This window comes from Cupressus sempervirens, chromosome 2 (genome assembly GCF_028749045.1).
Source record: "Cupressus sempervirens isolate cs-2001-9-10 chromosome 2, ASM2874904v1, whole genome shotgun sequence".
NCBI classification, from domain to species: Eukaryota; Viridiplantae; Streptophyta; class Pinopsida; order Cupressales; family Cupressaceae; genus Cupressus; species Cupressus sempervirens.
The window spans coordinates 489,355,274-489,374,328 of NC_143119.1; the positions used below are offsets into that span (position 1 = coordinate 489,355,274).

General features: G+C 34.7%; 1 protein-coding gene across 3 annotated transcripts; it reads left to right on the forward strand.

Moving 5' to 3' along the window:
* Window positions 1-8,516: 8,516 nt before the first annotated feature.
* Window positions 8,517-13,021, forward strand: LOC149573151 (cytokinin dehydrogenase 7-like). Of its 3 annotated transcripts, none has more exons than XM_089814327.1 (5): window positions 8,517-10,084; window positions 10,651-10,778; window positions 11,061-11,336; window positions 12,004-12,266; window positions 12,427-13,021. In XM_089814327.1, the coding sequence occupies exons 1-5, from the start codon at window positions 9,451-9,453 to the stop codon at window positions 12,734-12,736; spliced, it is 1,611 nt and encodes a 536-aa protein (XP_089670453.1). In that variant the 5' UTR covers window positions 8,517-9,450; the 3' UTR covers window positions 12,737-13,021. The 3 variants fall into 3 exon arrangements, with proteins under 3 accessions (XP_089670453.1, XP_089670454.1, XP_089670455.1); XM_089814328.1 differs by having other exon boundaries at window positions 9,317-10,084; window positions 12,004-12,243; XM_089814329.1 differs by having other exon boundaries at window positions 9,317-10,084; window positions 12,004-12,243; window positions 12,331-12,546.
* The last annotated feature ends 6,034 nt before the right edge of the window (window positions 13,022-19,055 follow it).

Below are 19,055 nucleotides of genomic sequence, written 5' to 3' on the forward strand. Positions count from 1 at the left end.
CAAAATTTTGTATGAAACGTTGAGCAAGGTAATTGGCCGCCAATTCTTGATGAGAGATTTGTCTCCATCTTTAGGGATGAGCTTAATAATCCCCATATTGATAGAATTACCCAGAGTACAAATTTAATTATTTCATGCACATTTAAAGAACTTTTTAATTAAAATATTCTTTTATATTTTCTTTTCCTCCACTTATTAATTAGTGTAAGCACTATTTAAACCATACTTTATTATTTAAATTAATAAGAATAATTAAAGTTCATTATTTAAATGCAACTCTAATTTAATAATTATTAATTAAATAATCATAATAAAACAATAATAAATCTTTAATCTTTTAATTGTAATTCTATTTTTATCCAACTTCTTAAATTGGACTTTTAAAATAAATATTTTAAACTAAAGTACATATTTAATTAATTTCTAATTAATTAAATAACATCATATTCTAATCTTTCTTTAACCAATTTTCTAAATTTAGACCTCTAAGTTTAGACTTTTTATTTAAAGCTTAAATTTAATTAGTTTTTAATTAATCAAATATTCACATATTTATTATTTTCTTTTTAATCAAATAATATTTATTACTCAACTAATAATATTATTTAGAGTTTATTATTAAAATAAAACTCTTAAATAATAATTATTAAATTAAATAAATATAAATATGCAAAAATTAGAACTTTATTTAATCTTTTAAATTTAATTCTTTTATTTAATTAATTTTTTAATTAATTAAATATAATTAAATATTGAATTTCCTATGTACAATTTCCATGCAACAACTTTAAGCAATTTAAATTAAAATATCCTTATTAAATTAATTTTCTTTCTCACTTTAATTAATCATGAGACGGTTTTAATATCATATTTATTAATTTAACTAATAATATTATTTAGAGTATATTAATTAAAATTAAACTCCTAAATAAATTATTATTAAATTAAATAATTATAAATATGCCAAAATTAAAACTATAACTTTATCTTTAGATTTTATTCTTTTATTTAAGTAATTCACGAGACATGTTTAATAATATATTTATTAACTTAATTAATAACATCATTTAGAGTTTATTATTAAAATAAAACTCCTAAATAAATATCATTAAATTAAATAAATATAAATACATCTAAAATAGAACTTTAATAAAATCTTTAAATTTAATTCTTTTATTTAATTAATTTCTCAATTGATTAAATATCAAATTTCTTTATAAAATTTCCATTAAATTAAATCATTAAATTATCTTTCAATTTGATTTAATTATAACAAAAAATCACCACATACCCTTAAAACCAAAAATGACACCTCAATTGAAGATAAAGAACATAATCAAACTCCAAGTTCAAAATCATGAATTCATGTCACTTGACAAATTCGGATGGGTAAACTAACTAAGATACTTGTCCTATTTTCTAGGACTATTGGCTTAGGGTTTAGGATTTGAACTCAAGAGTTATCTCCCCACTTATACCATTGAAATACTACGATAGGGTACACTCATCCTAGTAATTCAAGAAAGTCAATACCCGGTACCTGCAATCTGCATAAAATCCATGCATGTACAAACACAATATTCTAAACTAAATAGGCAATGGCAGAAAGTGATTCATCATGTAGATCTCAACTAGCAAGTGACTACGGCTCACTTCCTCAACCACATTAGAAACGTCAAACATAAAGAAAACATACATGAACACCATACACATGCAAGTATGGGGTATCCCTAGAAACCACATAAAAATCTTTGTCTAACTAACATCATTCAATAACTGAAATAACTGGCACTAAGTACCGCAACATATATATATATATATATATTCATGTGTCGAGTCACTCAAGTGCCAAGCAGATAGTGTAATGCCTACCCCTACTTAACTTTTCTGATTTGTTTTGACTAGATTCTTTTAGGCCTGTTCTATTATTATGTTTTATGATTGACGGTGTTGGATTACTGAAATTGATTAGTTGTCACTTGAGTGACTCGGCACATGAGTGGCTCGCCACTCACTATGACTGGGCTCGGTCTATTATTTACATGTTGTGCTCTACATGCAATATTAGTTTGACATGAACTAAGTAAATGGCTTAAGTGCGTTGACACATGCTTGTCAAAACCAATCTGAGATCAACACATTAAAACTTGGTATTTGGGTTTTGTTGAGGGAGGATTTGCCTTGTTCAAGCCCTAGATTGAGGAAGAAACCTTGAAATAAAAATGTAAATGTATGTAAAGGAAACAAGATAAATGTAAGTATTCATGTTGCTTGTAAAAACCATTGTCAATAAGGATTTTTCCTTATTGTATGTTGTAGATGTTGAATTCAGTATGAAGGATGTAGGATATCTCTACAACTGCAATGGATCTACTATAACCATATCATGGAGCCATGGATTTTATTGTGTACAAATTAAAAGGATAATGAATTCCTAAATGTAGATCTCCTCCCTTGATGACCAACAAAATGATAGATCTCAAAGAGGAAATATCCACAAAGAATCTTTGAGTTCTTGAAGAAGACTTGTTTTCTTGCTCGAATGCATTGAGCTCTAGAATGCCTGGATTACTTAATGATTTGATGAATGCTTAATGTGATGAGATGTCTTGAGAATGGGATATGAAAATGAAGCCTCCAATCCTCTATATATATGATTTTTAGGCAAGAAAAAAATACAAACTGACTAGAGAGTGAAGTAAAACTAATTAAACTCTTGAGGCCTTTCGAGTCCCTAGCCCCAAAATCATTAGGGAGTAGGTGGATCTAGTCAACCTAGTTCTAGACTAGGTCAACTTGGGAGGATGAAGTTGATTTGGGATTGACCTAGTCTTGTCTAGGTCAACCTAGTCCTGTCTAGGTTGACCTGGGTCAACCTAGTCTCAAATGTCGAGTCAAGGGAGCCATAAGAAGCTCATGTAGTTACCAAAAGAAATAGAAGACAAAGTGGATGAAGATAGGGAAAAGAGGACATCGAGCACAGGTCCATCCATGGTCCAAGAAAGGAATTGTGGAAATTATGCTAAAAGGTCTTAAAAGGAAAGTTTAAGACAATACAATATCAATCAATCATTAAATCCTAATCATCCATCATTAGTTAGTGGGCTCCTTAATTTGGACTATCCATTAGAATTCTCAAATCTATCAAATGAAGTTTGTTCTACATTACCTCCATCCATAAAACTTCAAATCTTTATGTAGTGAAGCTAAGGAGAAAATTTGGAAGCCCACAAAAGACATAAAGAAGATAAGTGTAATGGAGAGCATCATTTACCTCAATATCACCTTGATCCCACTAGAGCATGCTAAGGATATTTTTATAATTTGTTATTTGAAACAATGCTTGAAAATACATTGTCTCAAAGAAGGGAAAAATGTAAACACTTTAAATTGTCCCATAAACTGTGTGTGATATTTTAATAAATTTTATCTTAATTGATTGAATAATTTTTATTATTTAATTATTTGTGTTTCTCTTTTGTTTCAAATTTTAAAATTCATATGTCCCTCTAATTCATCATAATAATTTAAATTATTTAATTAACTAATAATTTCTCTAGTATTAATTATTTTTTAAAATTAATCTCTTTCCTCAAATCTTAATTATATAAATATTATTTAATTAAATTTACTTTCTTATTTTTTCCACATGTGATTAAGTAATTATTTTGTTTATCTAATTTACTCATTGTTCTTTCTATAGTTAAATTAATTATGAATTTATTTAATTGTTCCATCTCCCCAAAGTCAACTAATTTTTCTAAAAATAAATAAATAAATATTTTCTTATTCTTTTTCTCATGCATACTTAACTAAGTGATTTAGGCATTTGATGCTAATTTATTTTTCTAGTCACACCTTCATAACTACTACTAAATCTTAATCTAGCTATTCAATTGATTCAATCTTCTATTTAACAAATTCAATTGTCTCTAAATAAGATATGATAACTCATCAATCAAAATTTCCATGAAACCAACCATTTGGTAATCCACCTGAGTCATCTACCAAATCAATTAAGTCTCAATCAATCTTGACCATCCATCATCTCTTAGTGTTTCTTAATCTAGATTGTCCATTGGAATCCTAAAAAGCTATAAAATGAAGTGTGTTCTTCGATATTTTTCCAACCAAAAACTTCAAATATTTATGTGGTCAAGCGAAGAAGGAAGCTTGAGAGCCCACAAAAGACATAAAGAAGAAAAGTGTGAAGGAACAACTCTTATTAATGGTCTACAATTATTTTCAATGCTTTCATTTATTTGATATGCATTCAGTTCATTGTTTCATGACACTCTCTTGATTTGTATAGGTTATTGCATAGGAATTGAGATTTTATGGTTAATATTTTAATTCTTTGTTGTTTGTTGATTATTATCAAATCTTTACACCGGCAATACCTCTTATTAAAAAAATTAATTGACGTAAGTGCCTAAACTATTAATGTTTCAAAAACTTAATCATGTCAAAAAAAGATAAAATAATATTTTAAGATAAACCCCAAATATTTTGTATGTATTACAACCTTACAAACTTCAATATACTAGAAAAATAATACCAAGTGGTAAATATCTACTAAAAAAAGTTGTTTTCATCATCCTCTACCTTATACCTTATAAGAAATATTCTATAACACCTTTAACTTACATCAAATATATAAGAGATAACTCAATTCATGTTATCCCACTTCTCATGTTTATCAAATAAGACCTCACCTATCAATAACCCAAAAATAAGGTTTTTTTGCTATTAAGTTTGAGAAGGCTTTGAATAGCCAAATTATTCTTTGCAAACATTTTTTTACCTAGGAGAATCAATTCCCTTTGATGATGAAGCCATGGCACACAAATTTCAATCCTTCTTCATGAACATTTTGCAATGTGCCTATCTAGGTTTGGCTTTCCTTACCTACCTCTTCATCTTTGTGTGGATCAGGCCCTAGAAGAAGTTGGTGATGCTCTTGGTGACTTCTTGATGGTTGATGAGGACCCCTCTAATATTCTCCACTCCACCTTTGCTTACATTCTTGTTGACATCGATGCATCTAAGGGTTTATGTACAAAGATTGAGTTGAAGTCTCTTAAGGGTTACTAGGTCTAGCCTCTAAACTATGAGGGCCTTCCTTTTAGATGCAGGAAGTGTTTCAAGTCTAGGCAAGTTGTAGCTAATTATGAGATGGTGAAAGCTAAGACAAAAAAGTCTTCCTCGTGGTGGAAGGGTGCTTGTGATGCTCTTTACACAATTTTTAAGAGCTCTCCTCATTCAAATGAGAAATCCAATGATTTGGTGTTGGTCCTTGATGGTGAATCTCCTCCAATTTGACCAAGGGTGCTTCCTCTTTGGTTTTTGTTGAGGCTCCATTAAATGACAAAACTAAAGGTGTGTTTGCTGCCCCTACTAAAGGTTACTCAATTGATTCTACTATTTTTGTTGTCTCTACTTCTATGCTTCCTCATAAAGTACCTATTGCCCCTACTACTGGGGGAAATATTATGACTTCTATTGATGTTGGCTCTACTCCCTCTTGGGAGTCTAATGTTACTGCTTGTGTTAGATTTTCTTCCTTGGGTAAGGAGCCTATTGTTACTACTTGTGTTGGCTTGACTACTCTGTAACTGTATGTCACTGCCAGTTTTAGTAGATCTATAGATACATTGGCATGACACTCAATGACGACCAAGGTTGAAGAGTGATGGATTACGATAAAAGGAAAATAGTCAAAGAACCCCTCTCCTTCTTTTAGCATGACCTTTAGATCCCACAAGTAGGGATCTAAGGGGAAATCTTAAATTTGGTAGTTTTTCTTTCTCTTTGGGACTATTTGTTGTGTGTGTTTTTCTTTTGTCAACTACCAGTTTGTGCATGTGGTAGTTGTGAGTTGTTTGGTAACCCCTTCTTCATCTTTGTCATGTTATTTCCTTGTTTCATTTGTCTTGGTGAAGCTTATTACAGATCTCTCGACATGGGCTTTAGGTCCCTTTGTTCAAAACCTACCTAACTATAGGTTTTGATGCACCTTCAAAACTTGTTGCCACTTAATAAAAAACACCCAATTGAAGCTATCACACATTTAGTTCTAATTAAGAAGGCTTAGTCAACTCCAATTTGGAATTCATCATTATCCACACCATAATCATTAGATATACAAGCATCCACATTAAAAAGCAATCTCCAAAATAATATTATTTAATCTACATGCAAAATAACTTTAATTTTTCTTGATACATTTATTGGAAAAAAACATAACAAAAGTGAACTAAAGTAGTGGATGGATTGAGTTGAACATGAATTAAGAAGAGTCATGCACATTGTGAGTTCATTAGAGATAAAATCAACTAATGCTACAATTCATGCAACTATGACATCACAATTGAGCAAAAAAAATGTTTCATATGTGTTGGGCACTCAAACATGGGGAAAGCATCCAACTTAACAATCTTTGAAGTTGAATTTGAAGGATTCTCCAAATCCATGAAAGACATGCAAATAGACACAACAAAAGGTATATCAATTTACAAGTCAACTTATGATGCTCCTACATGAAAAAATTATGTAGAATCTAATCCAATCAAAGATTCAAGACTACACCTCATGAATCAAAATAATAGATTTAACACTCAATAACATAACTCTAAAAATCACCTACAATTTTAAATCACCATAACAATTATTTATGGTTGATGTTGACTAGATGTCAACTCAAGATGCTATTGCATGAAAACAATATCCAAAATCTAATCCAATGAAAAGTTCAAAACTACACTTTAGAGATGAAACAAATAGGTTCCCATATCAAACCAATAGGTTTAAGATTCAACAACATATTGTTCTAAATCACCTATTGTTCTAAATCACCTAACAATTGTTATTGATAGATATTGATTACACGTCAACTCAAAGTGCTCCTCATGAAAACATTATGCCAAATATAATTTAACCAAAGATTTAAATCCACACTTCCCATCTAAGGTCAAATTGAACACCATATTTGTTAGATTCATCTAAATTCACCTATGGTTCTATGATACCCAAACACAAGTCTTACAATATCTTACAAATTGGTCATCCCAAATCCACTCTTAGATTCAAGGGATTACCCATGTCACAATCAATTGAACCTCCCTCCTATACCAAAAGACCCATTTACTTTAGTCAGATGCACACAAGTGACTTATTCCTATGGTGCCTATGAGAGTGTGAAGGGACATTTAGGTTTATCGTGGCAATACAAACAAAATGGTATAGAGATAAAATCAACCAATGCTACAATTCATGCAACTATGACATCACAATTGAGCCAAAAAAAATGTTTCATGTGTTTGGCACTCAAACTTGGGGAAAGCATTCAACTTAACAATCTTTGAAGGATTCTCCAAATCCATGGAAGACATGCAAATGGACACAACACAAGGTATATCAATTTACATGTCAACTTAAGATGCTCCTATATGAAAAATTATGCAAAATCTAATCCAATCAAAGATTCAAGACTACACCTTATGGATCAAAATAATAGATTTAACACTCAACAACATAACTCTAAAAATCACGTACAGTTTTAAATCACCATAACAATTATTTATGGTTGATGTTGACTACATGTCAACTCAAGATGCTATTGCATGAAAATAATATCCAAAATCTAATCCAATGAAAAGTACAAAACTACACTTTACAGATGAAACAGATAGATTCTCATATCAAACTAGTAGGTTTAAGATTCAACAACATAAATTCAAATTTCACATATTGTTCTAAATCACCTAACAATTATTATTGATCGATGTTGATTACACGTCAACTCAAAGTGCTCCTCATGAAAACATTATGCAAAATATAATTTAACCAAAGATTCAAATCCACACTTCCCCTCTGAGATCAAATTTAACACCATATTTGTTAGATTCATCTAAATTCACCTACGGTTCTATGATACCCAAACACAAGTCTTACAATATCTTACAAACTGGTCATCCCAAATCCACTCTTAGATTCAAGGGATTGCACATGTCACAATCAATTGAACCTCCCTCCTATACCAAAAGACCCATTTACTTTAGTCACATGCACACGGGTGATTTATTCCTATGGTGCCTATGAGGGCGTGAAGGGACATTTAGGTTTGTCCTGGCAATACAAACAAAATGGTATAGAGATGGATAATAATGACATGGGCGTGATAGATGGTGGAGCTTAAAAGAAGTTTCCATTCTTTCTCCTAGGCCACCAAGTGGGCCTATTACCTTCCAAGGCCTTATCAAACTCACCGCTACCTGCTAGTTAGGATGAGATCGTTAATTTTGGCGGAAAGGGAAACTCTGGATATGCGAGGTTGAAGCTTTTGTGTAAAGCACTGATTCCGCAATATTATTATTATTATGCCATGATTTGGGTGATGAATGATGATGATGATGCTGCCTAGACGTTTGTGTAAAAGACGCAGAAGCTAACAAGTTGCGCGTGGGATGCAAACCCTGATTATACTCTTTATCATTGTGGGTGTGTTAGAAGCATCCAAACTCATTTATTAAGACCCCCCAAAGCCTTTGAGGTCTTTGTCAAAAGCCACCACAATGTGTGGCTCAAGAAAAAATAGATAAATCTGTGTAAAGTTAATCTCATGGATGATTGAATATAACACGGCAGAGGAGGAGACTTACACTATCTTTTTGAGGTCACATATGATGGGATTTTAACATATAGACAAGGAGAAGGAGATGGAGATGGAGATGGAGGATTACATTTAGTGGAATGGGGAGAAAAAATATATGTTATTTTCACATGTAAAGGTGACTCTGATTTGGTGTTTTATGGAGATGGTGAAGCATAAGTGATCTGAAGTAAGGAGACGAGTTTGGTAGTTTTTTAAAATATTAAGGAAGGAGGAGAATGGATGCGAGCAATAAGCATAAATGCAGATACGGTGAGTGGATGAGTGAGTTGTATGTTTTGTGAGAGAGAAGAAGCAGTGGCAGACAGGAGTGGCCATAGAAATGGTTGGTTCATAAAAGTATGAGCATGAGGAGGAGGAGGAGCCCATTGTTTCCTGCAACCACATATGTTTTTTAATATTGCCTCCCAAATCTTCAACTATATAGAGGTAAAGAGGGGTTGGTGGGTGGGGAAATGAACAAGCTTCATAAACATAGCATGTGTTCATTGACATCTTAAACCTCTGTGAAGAGAATGTTTATAGTTAGTTGCCAAAGCTTTATTCAATTCAAGGAGAGTAGAATTAGAGGGTGGGAAAGTTGGGCTTTGGCTGTTTTTTTAACTGAAATTTAGAGGTTGGGATTTGGGTTTCTTCAACTGAAATGTTGGGTGAAAGTGGGATGTTAAGATTGTTATTGCTAGTTGAGATTTTCCTAACAGTATTTTGAGTGATTATAAGGAAGGAGGAAGCGGGAATCAGTAAAATCATTTGAGAAAACTCGGGGAAAGCTCTCTGCAATGAAGTTCCCTGCTCAGAATTTGGTGGCAATGTTGATATTGTTTGTTGAGCGGATCATTACAAAGTGTATAGCTGGAAACAAGTCAGATCACACCACAAGGATCTCTAACTCTAACAGCAACCTTGACTCTGGTACAAGCACTTCATTGGGTTTGATGGAGTTGCAGGGCACTGTATCATTCTATGATACTGCAATTGGGGCAAGAGATTTTGGAGGAATTTATCATCATAAACCCATTGCTCTTGTGAATCCTGCATCTGTGCAGGATATTGTGAAGGTGGTTAAAATGGCGGCCTCTTCTCCTAACCTCACGGTGGCTGCCAGAGGCAATGGCCACTCTATCAACGGCCAAGCGCAGGCGCCCAATGGGTTGGTGTTGAATATGAGTGTTATTAAGGGAATTAAGATTTTTGAAGGAAACTACTCACCGGCTCCTTTTGTTGATGCTGGTGCGGGAGAGCTGTGGATAGATGTGCTCAAGGCTTGTCTTAAGGTCGGCCTTGCGCCTCGATCCTGGACCGATTATCTTTTTCTTTCGGTCGGGGGGACTCTCTCTAATGGCGGAGTCAGCGGCCAGACCTTCAAGTTTGGCCCGCAAATCTCCAATGTCCTGCAGCTGCAAATAGTATCCGGTATCAAATTATCCTCCATCTCAGATAAAATGTTTACAAATAATGGATTTCTAGATTTAGATGCATGCTTTACTAGTTTTCTGCCCGCGGATTTGATTGTGCTAGCGCAGTTTATTGATTCAATTAGCCTATTTTAGTGTTTGTTGGTGGGTGCTAAGAGCCCTTTGCAACAAGCACTTGTCTGGGAGAGATTCTGGAATGTTTCATTCCAGTCTGTTAATTTTTTTTTGGGAAAATGGTGGTGATGAATTTTCATTTGCTCCCATTTTTCTGGTTACAATTGTTAACCAATCGCCATTAATAGATTCTGGCTTGCAAACGCTTAATCATATACCCAAGTGGGATTTTAGATGAGACTTTGCAAAACTTTATTGTCCTAAGATTTCATTCTCTTGTAAACAAACGTATTGTGATCAGTACCGTACATGATTTTTTTAATTTTCCACGGTTAATATTTCCCAGAAAATGTGTTTTTGAAATTTATAGACTGTGCAAGCCCCTAATTAGTTTCCGTAGTGGAGAGTAATTAGAGATGATGATGTTGGTTTTGATTGTTTAATTTGAAGGAAATGGAGAAGCTATGACGTGTTCCCCAGAGCAGAGCGAAGATCTCTTCTACGGAGCCCTTGGAGGGCTAGGTCAATTTGGGATCATCACCAAGGCCAGAATAATGCTGCAAAAGGCTCCAGACATGGTAATGACCAATATCAACAATTATACACAAGCATGGCAGAATAGTAGTAATAGATAGAACCAGGTCCTCATTTCTTTTTGTTTCCCCTACTGAAGTGAATTAAGAAAGCGACAGGCATGCTCTGCCAACATTTATTGCAATTGATTTTGTTGTCTGCGTCTTTGATTCGGGCACAACGGACAGGCTTTTTGTTCTTTTGCTTCTCATTATCTTCTTCTGCCATACTTCAATTCTTTTGTCTTCGAAATGAGACCCACGTTTGGTTCGATTTTTTGTTGGCAGGTGAGGTGGATCAGAGTTGTGTATTCTGATTTTGAGGATTTCAGGGCTGATCAGGAGATGCTAATAGGGTTACCAGAGGGTAAATCTTTTGACTACGTGGAAGGATTTGTGTTCCTTAACAACGGTGATCCAGTTAATGGATGGCCTTGTGTACCTCTCTCACCGAGCTCTTCATTTGACCCTCTATTAATACCTCATACTGCTGGACCAGTGCTCTACTGCCTGGAAGTTGCCCTTCATTATGACCATCACACTGATTTGATGGCCCTCAATAAGGTCAGATTTCCATTACCATTACTGTTTGTATTTCACAGCCCATAAGCAATTTTCATTATAAATGTTTGTTGGTGGGGCCTCTTGCTTTCCCCTTGTGAAGTGAAAAAATGCAGCACTAGTACACACAGAAATCCAAAAAGGTTACGCCTAAAGAGGTTTCTAAAGTCGTCATATTATTGAGATTCATTTCTGGATTTGATGGTGTGCCAATTTTTAGCATCAATGTTTTGAATCATACACTCAGTGATCCATCGTCAAGATGAGAAAACTGGATTAGATTAGAAACATTAATGCTAAAAATTGGCGCACAATGAAATCCAGAAATGCATCTCAATTAGGTTAGGCCTATTCACTTTTCAGACATGACATGCTCATGCTTCGGTTTTTCTGTGCCAAAACTTCTTCATTTCATGAAGCGCAGCAAAACAGAATATTTGCAAATGGGTTTTAGTGTTAAAATAGCACTGAAGTTGATGATGCCAGTAGTACATTGTGACTCAATGAAAAGGCCCAATTATAGTTTTTAAGTTCACTCGGTAATGGAAGCCCAATTATGGGTTTTGTTTACTCTTTGGCAATGAGAGTCCAATTATTATGATGAATTTGCCATATAATTTACATTGGAATGATGGAGTTTTGTGTGGGGTTTTGTGATGCACGTGTGCAGAGAATGGAGATGATGCTAGGCCCACTGAGATTCATAAGGGGATTGCACTACTGTTCGGAGATTTCATACTTGGACTTTTTGAACCGAGTTGAGGAGGCGGAAGTGGCAGCAAGATCGAGTGGAATATGGGATGCCCCACACCCATGGCTGAATATGTTTGTGCCAAAGTCCAAAATCTCAGAGTTTGATCGCAAAGTGTTCAGACAGATTCTGAAACATGGTGTGGGAGGACCCATGCTGGTATATCCCGTTAATAGAAACAAGTCAGTCCATTATCATTAATCATATTCTTTTTCACTTACTACTTTTTTCATTTACTTGTTATAGGTTCAGTCATACAGCTAGGAGCAATCATGTTACAAGCCCTCAAATTTCAAATCACATCACTTCATGATGTCTCCTTTTTTGTTTTTTCGGTTTTAGGTGGGATTGTCGAATGTCTGCAATTGTACCAGATGAGGACATATTCTACTTAGTGGCTTTACTTCGCTTCAGCCCGCCGTATCCAAGTGGACCTCCATTGCAGAGCATTATAGCACAAAATGAAGAGATTCTCCATTATTGTACAAGCAGAGGCATTGACATGAAGCTCTACATCCCTCACTACAAGAATGAAAGGGACTGGAAAAGACACTTTGGCAGGCACTGGCATCAATTCGAGCGAAGAAAAAACGTTTATGATCCCAGGGCAATCCTTGCGCCTGGACAAAGGATTTTCCCCAGATCGAACTGAACACACTTTCCCTCCTTGTACATATACACTGGACAACCCCCCTTTAGACCAGAGACATAAATTAATGAAGCCATCATTCATCCTCGTCCTTTCTAATCTCTTGACAGAATTCGCAACAACTCAACTCATTGAGAGATACTCCAAGTGTAAATTATCTGGATTGGTGTATATCCATGGCAATTGCAATGGGGTCTATTCTTATTATTATTCCTATGTTTTTGGAAGATGCGGTGTATAAGCCCTTTTTTCTTTAAAAGTATCTTCGCATTTAGGATTCCCAAACAAGTAACATTATCGTTTGTTGACTCCTGGACTAGGTACTACCTATTTATTGTGTGTCACTTAAAGAGAATTGGTGCATTCTTATTTATTTATTTTCACTTTATTATGGTTAACTGGTTTGGTAATAGCATTTTGCATTTGAAGGGTTTAATCAGATATAAAGCGAGTTTTACCTCTATTGCCTCCCCTTTACCATTTAGGAATACACATATATATATAGAGTTACCATTTTTTTCTTATATATATATATATATAAACACACACAAAAAGTAAAAATTAAGTTATATATATAATAAAAGTTATTTTTCGAGAATCTTAGTCATGTTTGATATTCACATACTATGATTATGACATGATAGTTTTGGTGATGTTCAGGCCTCATACGAATGATTAATTGAGGCTCTAACCATTTTGTATGTCATGGAGTGAATTGTTCCTTGCTACAAAATCATTATCTCTAATAAAATAGAATTACAATATTCATAAATGGAACATGCAAAGCCCCATGGAAATTTTCGTTACAGTATTTTGTATGCTAGAGACACCATCTATCTATTCGGAACTATCCTAGACAACCCTATAGGCCTTCATTATATAAGCAATTTCCACCGCCCAAGAAGGTTCTAGAAACAAATTTAAACCTAAAATTTGAGATGGACCAACCATAAGGAATTTCATTTTCATTGATTTCAGGCTGTACAACTTTCAAAACCAATGACTCATTGCTAGTTTCTCTCATTGACTATTATGACCCCATTTTGAAAATGCCATGAGCACTCTATAGCACTAAATTAAGGCAACTTTGTTGAATTGTAGTTTGGTACCTTTTCAAAGCCTCTAAAACCTTCAAAACTAAGTTCAAAGTTTTTATACCCTATTGCCAATATCAAAAAATTTCAATAACTTCACAAATAGACTTGATCTTACAATGAAACTTTATTGGTGGGCTATTATACCTAAAGTGATTCTCCAAGAAAGAAATCAAAACATTATAAGCTCAAACGACCAACTTACTAATAGAAATAACAACTTTGTAATGAGATAATTATATATTTATAATACCTTGCAATGTTTCAAAATTGGAACATATCAATGGTGGCTTAAAATCAACACAAATTGGGCACACTATGTACTAAAGAATAACAATGTTGCAATCATGTTCTCCTTATATCCTCAAACTTGGAAAAAGGTCTTTGTAGCATGATCAACCTAGAATAAATTATGGTAGGGCCAATCTTGCAACTCTCTTTGAATTCTATTTTTAAATAACTCTTTAATGAGGTGTCGTAAATGCAAATATAGGAGAAAAAGTGGAAGTTCAAATCCTCCATCAAGGGCATTGCAACTATATCCAACTCCAAAACAAATGAGTAAATAATTAAGGTAATTTGTGAAATGATTAAGCTCATCAAAAAAAATTATGTCATTCTTCAATATGGATTTCAAAGATTCATGGAAGATATAAAATATTCTATAAATTGACCCAATCAATTAAATATGCAACTTAAAACTCAACATACACAATTTCTTCTATAAGAAACTCTTCCTTATGATTAGTGTAGGGAATGAGAAACAAAAAAATGCATATAGGAATGAATTTGCAAACTAAATCTCTATACAATTTCTAGTCATCAAACCCTTCAACTTGTACAAGTTGGGTGACATGGTGCCTCTCTCCTTTGTATTTTGCATGACATCTTAATGGACATGGCTTTGAGTTTATGTATGCTTTTGTGTTGTTGGAAGAGATCCTTTTTTTCTGACTTGGTATGTTCTTTCGTTACTTTATGCCTCGTCACATATTTTCTTTTTTTATATGATCATGTTAAACCTACAAGGGGTTTGTACCTTCGGGGAAATCTTAATTATGTGGTTGCATCAACAAGTAGTGTATGCCTTTATGCCTAGTTGTCTAAACCATTAACCTTTGGCTAGTTAGTTGTATGCATAATATTTGAAACTAGACCTTCTCAGGTCCTTAATCTAAGTTTGCATGACTCATTATGTTCTTGGTGTTTTGATCTTGATTCATTTTTTTGATTTAGCCACTCTTTCCATGTTATTGGTTTATACTGGCATTATGAGATGCACCTAGCTCAATTTAGTCTAGTGTTCATGCTCTCATATTGTTGTTGTGGTCATGATGGTATTTGGCTTATGAGACATTGTTGATTATATGACTTATGATGTGAGTGATTGTTCTACTAATGTATATGGTAGTGACTACTGCATTATGATTGTATCTTGGTTAGATGTCATCAAGACCAAGGATTATTATAATGTATAAGTATGTTGTTATTCCATGATTATCTGTGTGATGTAATCAGGTGGTTATCATTGATGGAAATGGCTATTTTAATGCTTTATATATAAATGAGCATTGTTTAATGCAAATGCAATGCTAATTTGAGATAATTTTTTCAACTATGTGTTGGGCGTTCGTTTTGCATGAGGTCAACGACAGGAATCCATAGTGTAATTCCTCTCTTGAAAAGAATTTTTTTTTAAGGATCCTCTCCAAGGTTCAGTGTTTGTTTTGCGACATACCAAAATTCACTCAGTAGAAGATAAATGTGAGTGTTCACAAGGAGGCCTTTGCTAGTTCTAAAACTCTTTTATGTTGGAATCGAAGTAAAATCTGCTCGTTGTCTCAGAAATATCACACCAAAAGGACAATGTTTTTGTATTTTCTATTTTTCAATGAATGCAATTCTAACAATGTAGCTAGTATGAGGTCCTATTCTAATAGGGGGTTAGTAAAGAAAATAAAAAAACTGAAAGCAAAATAATGTGGAAATTGAAATAACATGAAATTGAAATTCCTAAACGGACATAAGCTACAGAATACAACACACTGCGAGTTAAACCTTCGAAGAAATTGATAGGAAACCAATGAAAACATGAGCAACACTTCCTAGAATCAACTGATGCAATCGTTGGTGAGAATATTTAAGAAATTGAATGATGTTTCACTCTTCATCAAATCCCAAGGCCATAGAAAGTGCGCTCATGCGAGACAAAATGCTATGTAGACACAATCGGGTGATCTCTTCTCAAGCTCGTTACGTCAGCGAAATTCATATATCTGTAGCAAACACCAGAACTAAAAGATCACACCTCCAGAAACAACACAATAAACCTTTGGCTCAATCACAATCTCATGAATAAAATCCACAAAACAATAACACATTCAGGCAAGAATAACTACACTCTAAATGCTAACACCAAAAGCATAATTTTATTGCATAATAACAGCGACACTTCTTACATTTTACAATGGGGTATTTATAAGAAATCATATCCTCAATTTGTGTTGAGAGTGAGAGATATCTTGATGCAATAAAATGCTTTTAAAATATTTAAACAAACTAAATATATACAAACTGACAATCTAACTGGTGCTTAGAGGGACACCATCCATATTTTACTCATTATTTGAATGCATGAGTCTTTTACATGTCAAAAATAGAGAAAGCATGAGAGAGAAAGTAGGAAGAAGCCATCAGTCAAGGTAGAAGTGCATGGAGACACCAAAAATAGAAGCTGCCCCTTTACTAAGCATGTGTCGGAGTTAAACTGCTATCAGAATGCGTTCCTGATGCATGGAAAGTGCTATTTTTGGAATTAGCAGTCAATTGTTGGCGCACCTCTGGATTGTGGACATGTGGAGCTACGGACCTCGACTGGGTCAAAAATCTCAAAATTTTACTAAGTGTCAAAATTGAAATTCTGGCATCTGGGTTTTGCTCATCTTTATCCTAAAGATATGTTTGGATGTTTGCCCTTGAATTTCTCTATAATCTCAGTAATCTTAGCAGCATCCAAAAGATCCAAAGTCTCATACTTGTCTTTGACCTTCTATCTGTAGTTGTCCACCTCAATTCAAGTTTTTGCAAAATCTTCGAGTTTGGTGTCCAACTCCAGCAGTGCTTCCTCTATCCTGAAGGCTTGTCTAATGTATTCATCACGAGATGCTTCCTCTAAAGTCTTTTTGAAATTTTCCACAACTGGAAAAAGCTTCTCTCGCTCTTCATCTTCAAAAATGTCCAAGCATGCATCACTGTACAACTTTTCTGCTTCCAAAATCCGCTCTTAGGCTTGGTCCTTGAGCCTATGTATCTCATCATGCAATGTTTCCATCACTTTATTTCCATTTGCAATCTTCTCTATCCAATCATCTATCATGTCTAACTCCTCTCTAGTATATACATCAATCAAAATGTGGTACCTTTGCCCTTTTATGGCTTGTAGAGTTTGTAAATCCTTGCTCCATATTCGTACCTCATCCATGATGCTAAAGTCCTACCTCAAAATTGCCACGATCTTGTCAACATTCTCTTGTGTAGCATGCAATAACTTCAGACTTCCTGTGATTATAGTGACACCCTTATCCTCAAGGCTATCTCACCAATCCTGACAAGCTCTCAAAAATGGACTAAGCCATACACCTTCCCCTTCTCTAAGAATGGTATTCAAAGTATCCTTAGGGCATTTAGAATCAAGAGGGCCAATAACTTCAGCTAGATATCCCTTTAAGATCTCAACTTGCCTTTGAAGTGTTCTGATTTTAATCTCATCATGTTCCATATGGCTGAGAACCTCCTTGACTCCCATAGTTATCATCTGTCAAGAAGTATCCCGTGTAGGCTTTCCTAACATGATATCTTTTACTTCATAGTCCTGAAGGCTGATAACTTCTTCATCTGTACCTTTTGGAGGGTGAGCCACTTGTGCAAATAAGTCATGATTTCGGGTAGTAGTAATGAACGCAAATGGCGTTGCATCATGTAATGGAGAGTCAAGCTTGTTCAAAATCTCTGCAATGTCACAAATATCATCCTCTGAAGCATGAAATTGATGCTTGGCACTTCTCATTATTTCCTTCCAAAACCATCTTGGAATATTCCTTTCTATGACCTTGGCTCTAGATGATGAAGGGATGTGTTCAACTACCTCCTCCCCTCTATTGCTCTTTCTTGGAGTCTCCTGTAGTGAGGGTTCTTCTTTTGTAGTCTCGATTTCTGTAGATTTAGTAGTTTGATCCTCAACTTCCTGAGAAGGTTGTTGTATAGATTCTACTACCTGTGCTTCTGTTGATGGCTCATCAGTAACCCTTGGTTCTAGTTCTCCTTGTAATGATGATTCCTTTTTAACATGTTCTTCTAAACTTGGAGGTGGAGGCATTACTAAAACCTTATCTACCATCATAACCTGAGGTGAAGATGGGGGAGTGAGATGAGGACCTTGGGTCTCACGTGGCATCTGCATCCAATCTTGCTATTGAAGTTCACCTGTAGGGGTATCTCTAATCTTATCTCCAACCAATTTCGTACCCACTGGCATGAAATCAAAATCTGGGATGGAGAGAACATCATCACCTAGTTCCCGTTGCTTATTCACCCATTGTTGTACTTTATCTTTCAAAGAAGAGAGTTCTACCATTTCATCTTGGGTGGGTGGTGGGGTATTTGTGACACTCTTCCTTCTTTCCAATTTTGTGGCTTTGGCCAACCGAGTTCTCCTTTCTAGAGGCACTTGCTTGTCCTCTTCATCTGACTCTGTTTCCCCTTCATCTAATTCTTCCTCTTGAATGGTTTCAGGAATAAATGGATTAGGCACTAATCTTTTACAAACTCTTTGCCTCTTGTTCATTCTAACCTTGATCCTCTTTTGTTTCTGTGGAACCATAGGAGAAGAAGGCTCTTCATGCACTGGATGAATGGATGTCTCTAGAATTTCTCCTTCTTCTTATTGACTTGACAAAATAGGAGGAAATGGAAATTCAACCTGGATATGAGAAATTTCAGAATCTTGGGGCTCCTGGGGAGTGGATTCCTATCGCTACAAAGGGGCCTATTCTTTAGCATGCTTTGCCTAAATCCTCTGAGGAGAGGCTCTCTTCCTCTTTTTCTTCTTCTCTGGAAGGTGGTAGTATCCTACTGGACGATCAAGCTAGTAGACTATTTCTGGCCTGATGGGAGATTGGAGCGCAAAGATAGGAATTGTAACTTTTCTTCCTCTACCTTTCTCAGGGTGA